This window comes from Lycorma delicatula, chromosome 5 (genome assembly GCF_047948215.1).
Source record: "Lycorma delicatula isolate Av1 chromosome 5, ASM4794821v1, whole genome shotgun sequence".
Classification (NCBI taxonomy): Eukaryota; Metazoa; Arthropoda; class Insecta; order Hemiptera; family Fulgoridae; genus Lycorma; species Lycorma delicatula.
In genome coordinates, this window is record NC_134459.1 from 126592108 (window position 1) to 126608258 (window position 16151).

At 32.5% G+C, this 16151-nt stretch overlaps 1 protein-coding gene across 1 annotated transcript in view; it reads left to right on the forward strand.

Annotated features, from left to right (window-relative positions):
* The first annotated feature begins 8926 nt into the window (after positions 1 to 8926).
* The window catches only part of LOC142325355 (neuronal acetylcholine receptor subunit eat-2-like), a 40282-nt gene continuing 33057 nt past the window's right edge, over positions 8927 to 16151 (forward strand). The window contains exons 1-2 of the mRNA XM_075367015.1: positions 8927 to 9165; positions 12077 to 12375. Coding sequence (XP_075223130.1) covers positions 9081 to 9165; positions 12077 to 12375 — 384 coding nt within the window. The 5' untranslated portion in view covers positions 8927 to 9080. The remainder of the gene's footprint in view (positions 9166 to 12076; positions 12376 to 16151) is intronic.

Sequence of the window (16151 nt, forward strand, 5' to 3'; positions counted from 1 at the left end):
TTTTTTATTTATTTTACTGGAAATCCATAAACCAATTCAATGGGGGAAAAATTAACATTAGACCATTTTCTTTCAATATATATATATATATATATATATATATATTTGTTTTTCATGTATACATATTGTATCATGTATATATATATTTTATGACAGCATAGACTGACTTTGGTCAGTCTATTATCCAAGTCTCTTCAAAGAGACTGTTTGGACCTTGCGGTTTTCCAGTATTTTTTCATAAGTTCAAATCTCCGTGCCCTTTCTCATGTTGATTGATAGATGTTGTGTTGTGAGTTTCTCTCTTGTGAATGTGAAATGAATGTTTTTCCCTTGATTTTTTCATTAAATTTTATCTTGTCTGTGGTGTCTTCTAGTGTAAGGCCAATTTCCTTCAGATCCACTCTTACTTCCCTGATCCATCTGCATCCTGTCTTGTTGTTTTTCGAGTTGAGATTGTACTATACCAGCTGTTTCAGAAGTCTCAAATCTTGCATCCTCATGATGTGTCTAAAGAATCCTAGTTTCCTCTTAAGCACGGTATCAGTGATGGATTCTCTTTGTTCACGACTTTTTTGGGCTCATGATCCACCACTACCCATTTTTCTGGTATTTCTGTTGATGTAGATTCTTCCAATTCTTCTTTCGATTTTCTGGAGTATGTCACTCTTTCATTGTTTGATTAGGTGGAAGAGTGTTTTTGCTGCATATGTGGCTTCCAGTATTATAACTGTGTTGACGTGTCTTATTTTTGGGTTTATGGGTAAACTTTCTTACTGTAGGTATTTCAGGTTAATTATTGTGTTTTAGGTAGGTTTTTGTTCTTGTTTGGATTGAGGTATTTTTGTTTAGGTTTTGTTATTATTTCTCCAAGGTATTTAAATTGGGCTACTATTTTGACTTTATTATCGTTTTTACTTCTTTTAATTGTGTTGGTTTTTGGGGCATAATTTCTGTCTTGTTGAATGATATTTTGAGGCCAATTTTATTTGCAATGTTTTGAAGATCTAATATCTGTGTTTTAGCATCGTTGGTATCATTTGCTAGCAGTGTCAAGCTGTCGGCAAAACCAAGGCATTCTGTTTTGCCTTTTGGCCTATTTTCACTTTAGGGGCATTTTTTGTGCCATTTCCTCATTACCATTTCCAGAGTGCAGTTGAGTAGTAGTGGGTATAGTCCAACACCTTGGTGCACTCCTGTTTGATGTCAAATGGTTCCAAGAGTTCACCTCTGAATTTCACTTTTGATTTAGTGTTTGTGAGGGTCAATTTTATCTTGTTTATTCATTTGGGATGTAGCCTGAGCTGTCTTAGAATTTTTAGTAGGAATTCTCTGTGTTTTCTTATTGATTGTATGCTTTCTTGAAGTCTACAGACATTATCCCCATGTCTGCTTCTTTTACTGATGTAATCCATTATTAGCTTGAGACTCATTATCTAGTCTGGACAGATCCTTTAGGATCTGAAACTTCCCTGGTTTTCTCATCATTCTTTCTCGAGTTGAACTAATATACCAATCCTGTTGAGTATGATTTTGAAAGAATTTTGTAGGTTGTGTCTAGGAGTGAGATTCCCCTGTAGTTGTTAGGGTCTGTTTTATTTGCTTTTTTGTGTTCAGATCTCTTCAAAAGTCTGATCTTCTCTTGCCACTTTGTAATTCCTCATCTCACCTAGTGCTTGGTAGATTTCTTTTGTTGTGGGTGGGTTGATGTTTTCCGGTGATGTTGTTAATGGGGGTGCTGGTGTCAAAGTTTAGGAGTTCTGTTGATACTTCGCAATTTAGGAGTTTGTTGGTTTTCATACTTCATTAGTAGGGTTGGGAGTTTGTATTTTTGGAGTTGTTTTTTTAAAGTTTTGTCTCTCAACTGCGTTTTATTGAATTTTTCTTCTATTGATTTCAGTGCGTCTTTACGATGTTATCTTTTTATTTTCTTTAGAGTTCAGGTGGTTTCTTTTCTTTGTTTTACTAGATTTTAAAAGGATGTTTCTGATTTTTGGAATTGGTATAACAGCCACGCTTGATGTCTCTTCTCCATTTTTTCATTGCATTCACTGTTCCACCATTGATGTGTTTTACAGGGTTTTATTGGGTCCAGTTCTTCTGCGATTTGTTTAAGGTTGTTGATTAGGTCTTCAAGTTTATCTGTGATTGCTATTTTTTCGGTTGCATTTTGGTAATTTTCATTCTTGATTAGTTGGGTATGGTCTACTTTTCTTTTAGTTTTAGGGGCTAGGTTTTTTTCTTCCTTTGGAGAGTGAATTTAATTTTAATTTTGACCTGAACTGAACCTGAGTAGTGATCTGAGCCTATGCCTACTCCTCAGAGGACTTTTACATTGTAGATCTCTTTGTGGTGGTATTTGACCATGAAGACATGATCTAGTTGCCATTCTCCCTTAGTATAGTCAGGATGTTTCCAGGTATTGAGTTTTTGAGGTTTTCTCTTGAAACATGTGAATTTTGAGATTAGGTTGCAGTTTCTACAGAGACTGATGAGTGTCTGTTCATTTTCGTTTGTTCTCTTTTGAGTAGGCCATTTTCTAATGATGTCACAGTATCTTCTTTATCTCCCTAGTTGATCGTTGAAGTCCCTGATTAGTTGTTTAACATGATTTTTGGGGATGTTATTTACAGTATGGTTGAATAGGTCCCAGAACATTTTTTTTTCTTTACAGTCATTTGCAGATCTGATTTTATTCTTAGTGGGAGCATGGGTGTTTGTTATTGTGTAGATTTTATTAGATGCTTTTAGGGTGAGTGTTGAGATTCTTGGGGATTGTGACTTGATTTCTTGTACATAGTTTATTATTTTGAGGCTGTCCAAAAACCTGTTCCTAACTGTAGGACACCTTTCAGCACTCTCTTCCCAGTTATACCTTTGTAAAGCTTATACCCTTGAGATTTCACTGATTCCTGGTCGGAGTTTCTTATTTCCTACAGTGCCATGATGAGAATTCTGTGTTGGTCGATTATGTCAGTTATTTCTTTTAGTTTACCAGTCTGCATGAGTGAGTTTTCATTATGTATGGAAATGTGGGTGATTTGTTTCAGTTTAATTGTTCTAGTTTGTAAGTGTGATGTTAGGACATTCTAATGCTTCAAACTGCATGCTTTCATCTAACTGGTAGCCCAGCATATCTGGGTGCTCCCTCCTCTGAACTCTGGTGTTGTTTGGTTCAGCCAGTGGAGTATTCCTTAAAGACCAATCTGTCAAGGGGTCATCTGTGGTGGGACTAGACTGAGTTACAACTACATTCTACTAGATAATCTAGTAATCTAGTGAGGTAATATTTGGGGGTGACTTGATGATAGATGAAGTTGTGAAGTTTGTTAAGATTCATTTCACCAGACAAATTCCCCCTATTTGTTCTGGATATATCCAGGCGCACCTTATGGAGGCTCAATCTGACTTTTGTTAAAGTTGTTATTTTGGAGAAAAGTTAAAAAGTCAGATTCTAAACATTACACCTTCTTACAATATTATAAAATAAATAATAATTTTTAATGAAATTTGTTAAAATTACAATACGAGTATGAATAATGAAAACTCTTTGACAAAAAAAAATTGTAAAATTAACTAAAACGTAAAAAAATAATAGAATTTTTAAATTTGTAATTTTTAGCATTAATGATGAATAACATAAAATAATTATATTGACACTAAGCACAGTACAGTACCTTCTATACGAAAAAATGGCAGACAGTTTTCTTGTATATTAAAAAATAAATAAAATGTTTACTCTTTTCAAAGACTGATAAATTTAATGAAAATTAGGACAATGGACTAAAATAGGTTACCACTTATAATTATTAAACGTTATATATAATTTATATATGATTATATGTAATGCCATTCTTAATATCTACAAAAATCTTCACTTTTATTACCACAAATTTTTCTTAACAACTTTTAAAAAATTTTAATAATTACAAATTCTGAAACCAACACAAATTATAGTATGCAGTAAGAATTAGAATATTTAGTCATTAATAACTACAATTTGAAATTATTGTTAAATTTAATTTTTTCAATATTAAACATTTTAAAATTATGATTAATAAAAGTCTGATATTAATATCAAACTTGTATGAATATTAGTCTGACACAACATTGGAATAGTAAATTTTAGTCTTACCCTTTGTCATATTGTTTAAGATATTGTTTCAAAACTATTATAAGGTAGTAAAATTTAAATGTGAGTTATTAAAGTTTCAATGGTAAAAGATTAATTCTGAAATCATACTTTATTCATGTTACAGTACAGTCAGGAGTAATAAAATTACAGTACTAAGTACAAACAATAAAAATAAAACAAGAAATACACATTAATCAGGAACTAGTCAGCTGAAATACATGGAAGTGGACGTGTGTTGCCGCAACGGAGTTCTACAAACGGATTGAAAAATTAAAAATGGTTGCACAAGTGTTACGCACGACGAAGGAGCCGGACGACCGTTTACCGCCACAAATGAGGAAAACATTGAGCGTACACGTGACATGGTTTTCTTAGACAGACGAGTAACTAAAGATGAAGTGGCACATCGTCTGCAAATTAGTCATGGTTCTGCCTAAAAAATCATCCACAACAGACTTGGGTTTTCTAAAGTCTGTGCAAGATGGGTCTCAAAACAACTCACACAGTTGCATAAACAAACGCGCTTGGGCATCTGCCAAAAACATTTAGATTGATATGGTAACGAACGGGACATCTTCTTAGACAGAATCATCACTGGTGACGAAAAATGGATCCACCATTACGAGCCGGAGAGTAAACGACAGAGTATGGAATGAAAACGTCCAAATTCGACCTGTAAAAAAAAGTTCAAAACCCAACCATCCGCAGGAAAACTGATGCTTACGGTTTTTTGGGACTCACAAGGCCCAGTACTGGAACATTATGTGTACGACAATAAACAGTGCGTGTTACAGTGAGATGCTTACTGCCAAGCTGAAGCCTGCAATTTGAAGCAAACGCTGAGGACTGCTGTCGAAAGGTGTTGTGTTGTTGTACGACAATGCCCGTCCACATACTGCTGCCCACATTGTTGAAACGCTCCAGAAACTCAACTTTGAAGTACTGGCTCATCCTCTGTATAGTCCTGATCTTGCCCCTTCTGACTACCACTTGTTTGGTCCACTCAAAGAGGGATTAAGGGGCCATCGATTTACCTCGCATGAAGCAGTGAAAGAAGTCGTGTATTCCTGGCTCGCAGCTCAACCGAATACCTTCTTTTTTGAGGGCATCAGGAAGCTTGTGCAACGATGGACCAAGTGCGTTGAAATGCAACGGGACTATGTTGAAAAATGATGTACATGGAAGTTTCCTATTTGTATTGCAATAAAATTTATAACTACATTGCGGATAATAATTGAGTTACCCTCGTACTTTCACCCAAAAAAGATAGGTGTGATATCGATGTGTACTGTATAGGATAAAATATCAGTTACAATATACTTAATTTAATACATATACGAGGTGTGTGAGAATAGTAATGATACTGATTTTTTACTTACCAAAGTTTTTATTTTTTTCAAACAACAATATTATCCCCTTCCAAGTAGTTCTCTTGGGCAGCTATACACCGGAGGAGTCGTTGTTCCCACTCCTGGTAGCAGCGCTGGAAGGCTTCAACTGGTCGGGCTTTTAACTAGTCGGTCACAGTCATTTCAATGCTTTCCAGAGTTCCAAAATGACGTCTTTTTAAGACATGTTTCAGTTTCGGGAAAAGGAAAAAGTCACAAGAACTCGAATCAGGTGAATAGGGGGTGTTGAGGAACGGTATGAATTCGTTTTGAAGTCAAAACTTCCCTGATGGAAATGGCCGTGTGACACGGGGCATTGTCATGATGATGGATCCACTTGTCTGCAATGTCTGATCTCACGTGAATCACTCTTTTCCTGAGCCTTTCAAGGACACCTTTGTAAAACACTTGGATGACAGTTTGTCCTGGAGGAACAAATTCTGTATGCACGATACCCCTACTGTCAAAAAAGCAAATCAGCATGGTTTTGATCTTTGATTTGCTCATTCGACATTTTTTCGGTCGAGGATATGACGGAATGTTCCACTCTTCACTTTACCGCTTTGTTTCAGGATCATTCTCAAATATCAGGATCATTCTCAGATATTCATCACCTGTGATCACACGATTGAAGAATTCTCTCCTATCAAGAAGATCAACGCACACGTTTCTTTGATTGTTCTTCTGTTGCGTTGTGAGGTTTTTTGGCACCAATTTCGCACAAATCTTTCGCATGTCCAAATCGTCTGTCCAAATTTGACGTACGGTGAAAGTGTTTAAATTGAACTGTTCACTCATCATCCTTATTGTTAAACGACGGTCTGATATCAGAAGAACCCTCACACGCTCAACGTTTTCGTCAGATTTTGAAGTTGAAGGTCTCCTTGAGCAAGGTTGATCTTCAACGTGTTCTCGGCCTTCCAAAAATGATTTGTGGCAGCGGAAAACTTGTGTTCTTGATAAGCAATGTTCCCAATAGGCCTGGTTTAATTTTTCAAAGGTCATACTCGCGGATTCCCCAAGTTTAGCACGAAACTTGATTGCAGAACTTTACTCTAAATTCCGATCCTCCATATTCGTAGCACACAACTTCACTGATGGCGCTGTCAAAAATAATGTGTTGGCTGAACGGAGTTGAAACTCGTACTGAGCATGGAAGGGATGAACAAACCGGTCTGGCACAGACCGGTAGACACAGCGTTGCCAGATCGCTCGCAGTGTTACCAATCTCATTATTTTTCTCATACACCTCGTACGTAATAAAATACTATTCATACGAAGGGTTTCTCTAAAGTAAAGATCGCTGGAAATTTCTTTCTTTAAAGATAGCGAATCTGTGTCGTTCATGGCCACGCTAGTAATGTACACACTGAATTGTTGTCTGTAAGTTGTCGCATCATAGTAGCTTTGATTACGTGTGAGTTATTACATTATAAAATGAACAGGAAAATCGATGTTGTCGCCGATTGTAAAATACGTGGAGTCATACGTTTTTAAAACCATCAAAACCCGGCTGAAATTCATAGACAGTTGGTTGCTTTGTACGGTGATAAGGTAATGAATGAAAGAAACGTCCGAAAATGTTATGACAGGTTTAGAAATAACAGAATTAATGTGCGTCATGAAGAACGTTTGGGGAGGCCTTCGATAATCACCGAGGACTTGTTAAAACGCGTCAATGATGAAATCAGAAAAGATCGTCGCTCAACGATTTCCCTTCCTTTCAGTAAAAGGCCCTTCCTTTTACTGATGTTTCAAGAGCCGTTATCAGTCGTATTTTTCATGACCATTTAGGCTTCAAAAAGGTTTGTGCACGTTGGGTGCCGCATATCTTAACGGAACGCCACAAAAAAAATCCGAATGAGATCGATCTGCTGTGGAATTTTTGACGCGCTACTCAGAAAAAGGTGATGAGTTCCTTAATTCGATTGTTACTGGCGATGAAACATGGATTTCCTATTACACGCCAGAGAGAAAACGGCAGTCAAGTGAATGGCGTCATCCTCAATCACTAATCAGACCGACAAAGGTCAAGCCGCAGCCATTTGGATGCAAACTGATGGCCACAGTCTTTTGGGATTGGTTTGGAATACTGCTAATTGATTTCATGCCGCGTGGAACGATTATAAATGGAGAATTCTACTGTGAAACTGTAAGTAAGCGTAAGTTACGGCGCGCCATTCAAAATCGGTGACGTGGGCGGCTGACCGACGGCGTCTTCCTGCTGCACGATAATGCACGTTCACATGTTGCGAGTCCGACACGTGATTTACTGAGAATATTTGGATGGGAAATTTACGATCACCCACCATGTAGTTCGGACTTAGCTCCTTCTGATTACCAATTGTTGGGGAAATTGGAAGAATTTTTGAGTGGTAAGCAATTCGTGGGTGACGATGAACTTAAAAATGCTGTTAATCAATGGCTAAGTGGACTGGCGGTAGAAGAATACGACGAGGGTATATTAAAACTGGTATATCACTACCATAAATGTCTTAATGCGGCGATTATATAGAGAAGTAATGTAAGGTATGAAGTTTAAGAGAAATAAAAAAATATTTATAAAGTTTTCAGAATATTTTTTTTTACAATGAAACGGTCTTTATTTTAGAGATAATCTCTCATATTAAAATAAGAAGTGAATAACAGAATAATAAAACAGAAGTCACCAATCAGCATATATATTTCAGTCTTTATACTACCTTCACTGTATGATCAGGATGTGCATGTTTTCTTTTTCTTTTTTTTACATTAATATTATAACTACATTAATAATTTAATTGTAGTTTATTTATTAGTGTAAGTTATAATTCAAACCAAAATAAATTTCTCAGTTAGTGAGTTATGATTTATTACTCTGTTAGTACATCATATATATATGATTTATTTTATATTTCCCAATTGTGTGTGTGTGTGTGTGTGTGTGTGTGTGTGTGTGTGTGTGTGTGTGTGTGTGTGTGTGTGTGTGTGTGTGTGTGTGTGTGTGTGTGTGTGTGTGTGTGTGTGTGTGTGTGTGTGTGTGTGTGTGTGTGTGTGTGTGTGTGTGTGTGTGTGTGTGTGTGTGTGTGTGTGTGTGTGTGTGTGTGTGTGTGTGTGTGTGTGTGTGTGTGTGTGTGTGTGTATTTCTATTTCAAAATAATTTTTAATGCCATGTATTAGTTCTTATGATTTACATTATTGTTTTATGAAAAGTGATTAAAAATAACAATACCTATCATGCATTATGGTAAATGGACTTAACGATTTTGGTTGATTGTATTATCAATGACAAGTGAGATAATAATATTAATTGATAGATATATTCAGTGGGATGAAATATAACAGGAAGGAAGAAGTGATATAAAAATAAAAATGATAAAAATAAACTTCATAAAAATAAAATAGAATCATTATTAGTTTAGCTCTTCAGAAAACAGAATTCAGTTAAATCATTTAATTGTTTTACAACTGATTATTTATTTTTCTTATTGTACTGAAAGTGAATTATTATAGAAATACATTCTGATATAAGAAAAATAAACAGTATTTAAATTTAAAATACTTTCTTTTCTTATTAAAAAATGTTAGACGTTTTAAAATTCATCTCTTTTCTCCTACTTATTAAACTTCTTATCATTGGGGTAAACCCAATAGTCACAGATCGAGGTAAATATTTTGACAACTTATTCAATTTTAAATTAAGTTAATTCTTCAGTTTTAAAACTTAAAAGAAATTATTTTTTTTAGTGTTTATTTTTATAATATTATTATGTAAGTTTCTGAAATGTAGACAGAAGAGACCCAAGAACTGATAAGCTGCATTTGGTCCAGACCAGCAAAAGATGGAACCATATTGATTTCTTTACTGATCTATTTAAATAACATTTAAAACAAAATAGTTTATACTCACTCTAGATTAATCTAACCCCAGATACACCAAAGAAGTATTATGAAAGAGTAACAAGTCATTTTTTAAATATTTATTATCCCTCTTCAAGAGCATGTTTATTTTTTAGTTATCTGCCAGTTGACTGGTTTTTCTACTCCTTAAATAACATCTATTGTAATAGTTAATATCTATAATCATCAGTAATTATTAACTAATATTACTTTTAAAGATATTAATTTTAATATTAATTTTTTAATTAATTATTATATAATCTGAATTGAATTATACGTTATTAAGTTTCATTCCAGTATCTATTAAGAGTTAGTATACGTTGAAATTTTTATTGTAGTTTGAGTGAAATTGGAAAAACTATTATTATTTATTAAAATTCTACATGTGAAAAAATCTTCAAAATTATCATGTTAATCTGCGGTTACAGACATAAAACTGATACAAAGAAAGTTTTGTTTTCTGGTGGTTTGTTTTTCATTTAAGAATTTTGGTTATTTCAATGGTTTACTATTTATTTCCCAAAAATTGTATAACCAGAGTTAAATATAGTAACAGATGAGTTGCTAACCACAACTCTATTCCTCAAATCTTAAGGAATGGGTCAAATGTAATAGGATGTTGGATCAAATATAAATTTGGTAGATGGGCATAAATTCTTTCACCAATTTAAACAGCATGCTGTATTCAGTATTGATTATTCAATAAAAGGTTACTTTTCACTAAATTTATGTGTAATCAAATTTATACTTTCATCATAAAGATTAAATAGTTAACAAGACTTTCTTAGGAATGGTTGCCTTGAGACTGCTAATCAAATAATTATTGAGCTCATTTTTCCATGTTATGAGTCAGTGTCTAATTCAAAAACAAATAAGTAAAATCACATTACCCTGGCTGATAAAAGAAAGCTGTTATTTTTTTGGGGGATCATCTATTTTAGTATTTAATACTAAGATCTTATAGCAATAATAGCAATAGGAAGGTAATTATCTGGGACATCAAATTTTGAAGAGCAGCAGATCTTACAGAGAAAAGAGTAGAATTCAATTTTAATCATATTTGTTCTCAAACATCTGCATTTGTAAATTCTGCAGTTGGAACAAATAAACTGCATATTTTATACCTTGAAAAGAAGAATTTTTTTATTTGTATTTTAAGAGGCCTGGTTGTAACCAATAAGCACCTTGCTATTATGCGTATTGTGCAACCATTGGAAACAGTTCCTGGTAGCAAACATCATTGCATCACACCAAGGGGACACTATCTGTTGAGATCCCAGCATCATTGGCATCCACCTTTCTATGTCTATGCTAAGGACGCTACCAAAAGAAACTTTGGTTATACAAAATATACCCAAGGAAATCAAAATGAGAAAGAATTACCTAAATTAAGGAAAAAGTTGGTAAGAAAGGATGATCTAATCATGAAACCACAGAGCATAATAAACAATTTCACCAAAAATAACCAAAGACCCGTTCTAGGCACCTTGACATAAACAACGTCTATCTCAATCACAGTCAAACGATCAAGGAATTTTTACCCAGGATAAAAGCAGCACAATACTATTTTAGATTGGCCATCTAAATATAGTGTTGTATCAAAATTTTTTTTCCTGTAGAAATTAGTCACTTGAGATTTTCTAATGGAACAATTTTGCCTATCCTTGGAATTGTTTAGTGTGTGAAACTTTTCAGCTGTAAGATGTTTACACTTAGATATATGCTGAGGGTAAAATTTAGAGGTTATTATCTTAAAATTTGATTGATGTGATGTTATCTTGTTTACATATGATTCAACTAAAGTTTATAATAATATGCTGTATTTCATAAACATACAATTGTGGCAGAATTCACAATGCTTCATTGCTGCTATCCCACACACCTTCTATAGCTTTCGTTTCACTCATTATCTTTCATACCTTTATCCACCTTTTACAGCTAAATAATTTTCAAATTCACACACCCCATTATTATATCTGTTTATATCATTACATTAAATCATAATTGCTGCTTGCCTTCCCCATTGACTTAGTTTACTGTTCACTGATTGTTTCCATTAAATTTAACATTTAATTTTTAGTATTTGAAAAACATTATATAATTTCATAACCAGTGATAAAATCAAAAAATTGTATGATTCATATTATGTTAATATAAAATTGTTTGGTTAGTATTGTTTTTTCTGAATAACATTACAAATATTTTCAATAATATTGAAAAGAAACAAAATGGCAAATAATTATTTCATTTCGTTTTATTTTAAAAAATGACCAATATTTAATCATTACTGACCTTGATGAGTAAAAAATACTCTAGATTTTTTTTATGAATCATACTTTAAAAATTCTCTGTTTATATTTAACCCTTAAAGAAAAATCAGTTTTTGAGCTTTATCATTATTTTCTGCTAAAAAAAAAAAATAGACATGCAACAAACATTTTCTAACATACCTATTGGTGATCCAAGGTGTTCCATTTTGTCCTAAACAAAATCAATATACTTATATATATATGTATAAGTATATAGTATATATATATATATATACTTATATACTTATACTTATATATATATATATATATATATATATATATATATATAAAAATCAGCTTTGTTAATATCATAATTGTATAATAAAAATAAATTACTTTCAATTAATTTAGTTTTAAAAATTTGACAGATCCAGACTGTAAAATATATTTGACGTATGGATATGCATATAACAAACTGTTTCGTTTTCCTGAATCAAGTTTCAAAGGAAATGAATTATATATGAGATTTCTAGTTCAAGCAAGGAGTGATGCTCATGTTATTCTTTCTGTAACTGATTCATTAGAAGATACATTACCTGTTTATGAGGTTGTTCTGGGTGGTGGTAAAAATACTTTTTCTGCTATTAGAAGGTCAAAAAGATCTCTAACAAAATCATCAGTAATGACTGCTGACCTGCTGTCTTCTAGTGAGCTCAGAGGATTTTGGGTAATTATATAATATACAATAATTGTTATACAATTAAATAATAAGACTAATATATTTAAAAAACAGAGAAAGCAATAACTTATCTTTTGGTCAAATCTATATAAAAACTGTAATCAAATTATTTCACTACAAATGCAATAATTTGGTTTTTCCCTAAATAATAATTTTACCAATTTCAAATATACTATTAACCACCTTGAACTGTGATACTGTTGTTAACATTAAATTTGACTATGTGAAACAACCAACTGAATAGTCTCACATGGGCCCAGATATAATAATGTTTAAGCAGACAGACCCAATACTATGCTGAAAAAAAATTGAACAGTAACTGGAAATTGTTGGAAAATTAGGAAATGAAACGACATTTAAAGAAAGAACAGCAATAGCAGTGGCGTAGTGTAACGAGGGCAGTGAGGGCGACCCGTTCTGGACGGCACTTTTTGGGGGTGGCAAAATTTCACAATAAATAATATCTTGTAATCTGAATTAAAAATTTGAACCATTTTTTTTTCATATTTTTGTTGCACCTGCAAATTGGACCGAATAAAAAAGCACAGAACTTTTTATTATTTAATCTATGGTGGAACTGGGGAATCCCCTTTCTTTAAGTGAGTATAGTCTTCTTCCTCACTCTAGTGACTGGCAACACCATCTGCACTAACCAGTTGCCTTGCGGTAATTCCCCGTGTTTTATTTTGTGCTCGGATTGTTCATGACGAATATTCAGTAAGAATTAATTCCTTCATATAAAGAATATTGTTCAATATTGTTGAAAAATACCTACAACATCAGTCGTCCAATTCACATTGACTCAATTAACCCCAATTCATGATTTTCTTTAAGTGTTGTGATTTATGATTGTTAAATTATTGAACTTTGTCAAAAAATTTTGTGTTACTAACTTTATGTAATAATAACTTAATCTTGTCGACGCATATCATAAATGTTATATATATATATATATATATATATATATATATATATATATCAATAAGTGGCATACAATACATGTAAGAACTTTCATAACAAATGTGTTTATTATATTACAAAACATATTATTGAATGTAATATCTCATACAATGTATGTAAATACAGTCAATAATATTTCTTTATAATGAGGTCGTTGCATGTATTTTATCATATCTTCTTTCTTGTATACATTTGATCCATAACAGTTCCATTTTTCAAATAGATAGTTTTTTAACAATATTAATTTGTTGTTTTCACCATCTGCCCCAGTCTTTCTTATGACTAAGACGTATGTAAAACACCTGAGGTACAGTAGGAACTAGTAAACTTATTTTCTTTGAAAAGAGTTATGTTCACTATATGCCCAGTCTGTATCGTGAACAGAACAGCGATGGGAAAGCATTTCTCTCCTATGTAATTATTAACTGTTCTGTTTTATAAATAAACATTGCAAGCAACAAACAGAATTTTACTTTTAAAATGTTCCTGATATGATTGTGTACTGTAAATATTATCTTAACAGCCTTTTACTGGAAAATGAATATATATTTAAATGATATTCCACCCTCCTACATTTCAGTACAGTATGATAAATACACCCTAAATTTTTCTGATAAGTTATCTGCACTTTCTAAGCTAAGCTGTATCTTACTCTTTTATGATTAACTATATATATATATATAAACTTGAAAAAGGTTTTAAAATTTGCTTGTCATGGGGCTGTTTCAATTACAAAATAAAAATAAAGAACAAAATAATGTTACTCTTAACATTATTTGCAGATGTTAATTTAACGATTGAGTAGGTTGCTTGTTTTTTCATGTTTTTTCTAAACCAGTTGTTTGTTATATTTGGCAACAGTATTGTGGCAAGTGAATTTCTGTGATATTTTTCAAGTTTTTGCACGACTTAATTTATTAAATATTTTTCCTCTACATCTGAAGCAAAGAATTTTGTTTGAGAGTAGAAAATAGTATCCAGTTTCTTTGTGTATCAGTATTTATATCAGTAAATGGTTTAAAATAACCTCTCTAATTGATAATTTATTACAAACATTCCAATAATGCGCCATTTCGGAAGAGAACATTGTAGTAGATGAGTCTATGATACTATGGCGGGGTCGGCTGTCTTTCAGGCAGTAATAAAAAATAAGCGGCATAAATATGGTGTGAAAATATACAAACTTTGCACTAAAAATGGTTTTGTGTATAATTTTAAAATTTACAAGGGAAAAGAGGACCCTAATGTCGGATAGAGTCACCCGTTATCTGTAATTAAAGAACTGTTAAAAGATTTATCGGAATTTGGAAGAATACATTATGTATTCTTCTTGATCTTATTTTCGGATAACTTCTACACAAGCATCGACGCAGCAAAATATTTGCTATTTGGAAAAACAAAAATGTGCAGAACATTACGAAAAGATCAGAAAAATCTGCCGAAGAATATAGTTTACCGAATGATTAAAAAAGGAGAAATAATTGGGGCTATGAAGGATGACATAATAACTATGTGAAAAGACAAGCGACAGGTACTTATGCTAACTACAAAAGTAGAACACAACTGTTAATATTTACAGAAAAGTTGTAAAAGGAACCAGTGACAAAACCAGGGCGCATAATTAATTACGGTACTAAAAAAGGTGTTGACTTCAACGATCAAATAAGTAGCTACTACACAGTTTTAAGAAAAAGGTGTAAAGTGATAAAGAAAAGTAGCCCTAGAATTGATATTTGGTTCATTATTTACCAATGCATGGGTTTTATACAATAGCAAATGTAAAAAAAAATGTTCAATTTTAAATTTTAAGGAAATGATAATGAAAGCTGTGGTTGCAGAAACAATTCAGATGCAAAAACCAAGAACTCCTAAGAGAATTCATTCATTAAAAACCGAACCAAACAAAAAGAAACGCCGAAAATGTTGTGGCTATTGCAAGATTTTACGGCAAACTATCGAGCCGAGAAACTGACAACAAAGTCAAAAAGGTTAACACGTATTGTGATGAATGTGACGGAAAACATGCTTTGTGTTTAAAATACTTCAATTATTCTCATTAGAAAATATGAATATATCATGTTAGACAAGCAGTGAACTAAAATTTTTTCGTATTAGTGCAAGATTATTTTGTGGTGGATAATGAATTTTTTCCAGAGTAAGTAACTATAAAATTATGATTAAATTTTCAGTGAAATATTTCAGTTTGATATTCATTCATTACAAGGTATGCAGATACTGTTAAATTTTAAATATACAGATAATTTTAATTTTATTTCATCTAAATAATTCAATGCAATCTTTCATTTGAATTTAGATTTAGTTCATTCTTTAACATTTGTGCTAATTACTTTGTTCATTTCTAATGTAACTTTACAAATATTGTTTTTATTTAAAATAATGGTTTTAGGTAATTTCATTCATTTTTTAAAGAATTTCCTACAGATTTAGAAGAAACAATGAACGCCATGGATGAAGTGCTACGCAAGAACTACCGCATGAAAATAAATAAGAACAAAACGAAAGTAATGAAATGTAGTAGAAATAATCTAGATGGACCATTGAATATAAAAATAGGATGAAAAAAGATTACGGTGGTATTTTGTTATTTGGGAAGTAGAATTATTAAAGATGGACGAAGCAGGAACGATATAAAATGCCGAATAGCACAGGCGAAACGAACCGTTAGTCAGAAATATAGTTTGCTTACTCAAAAATTAATTTAAACGTTAGGAAAACATTTTTGAAAATATATGTTTGGAGCTTAGCTTTATATGGAAGTGAAACTTGGACGATCGGAGTACCTG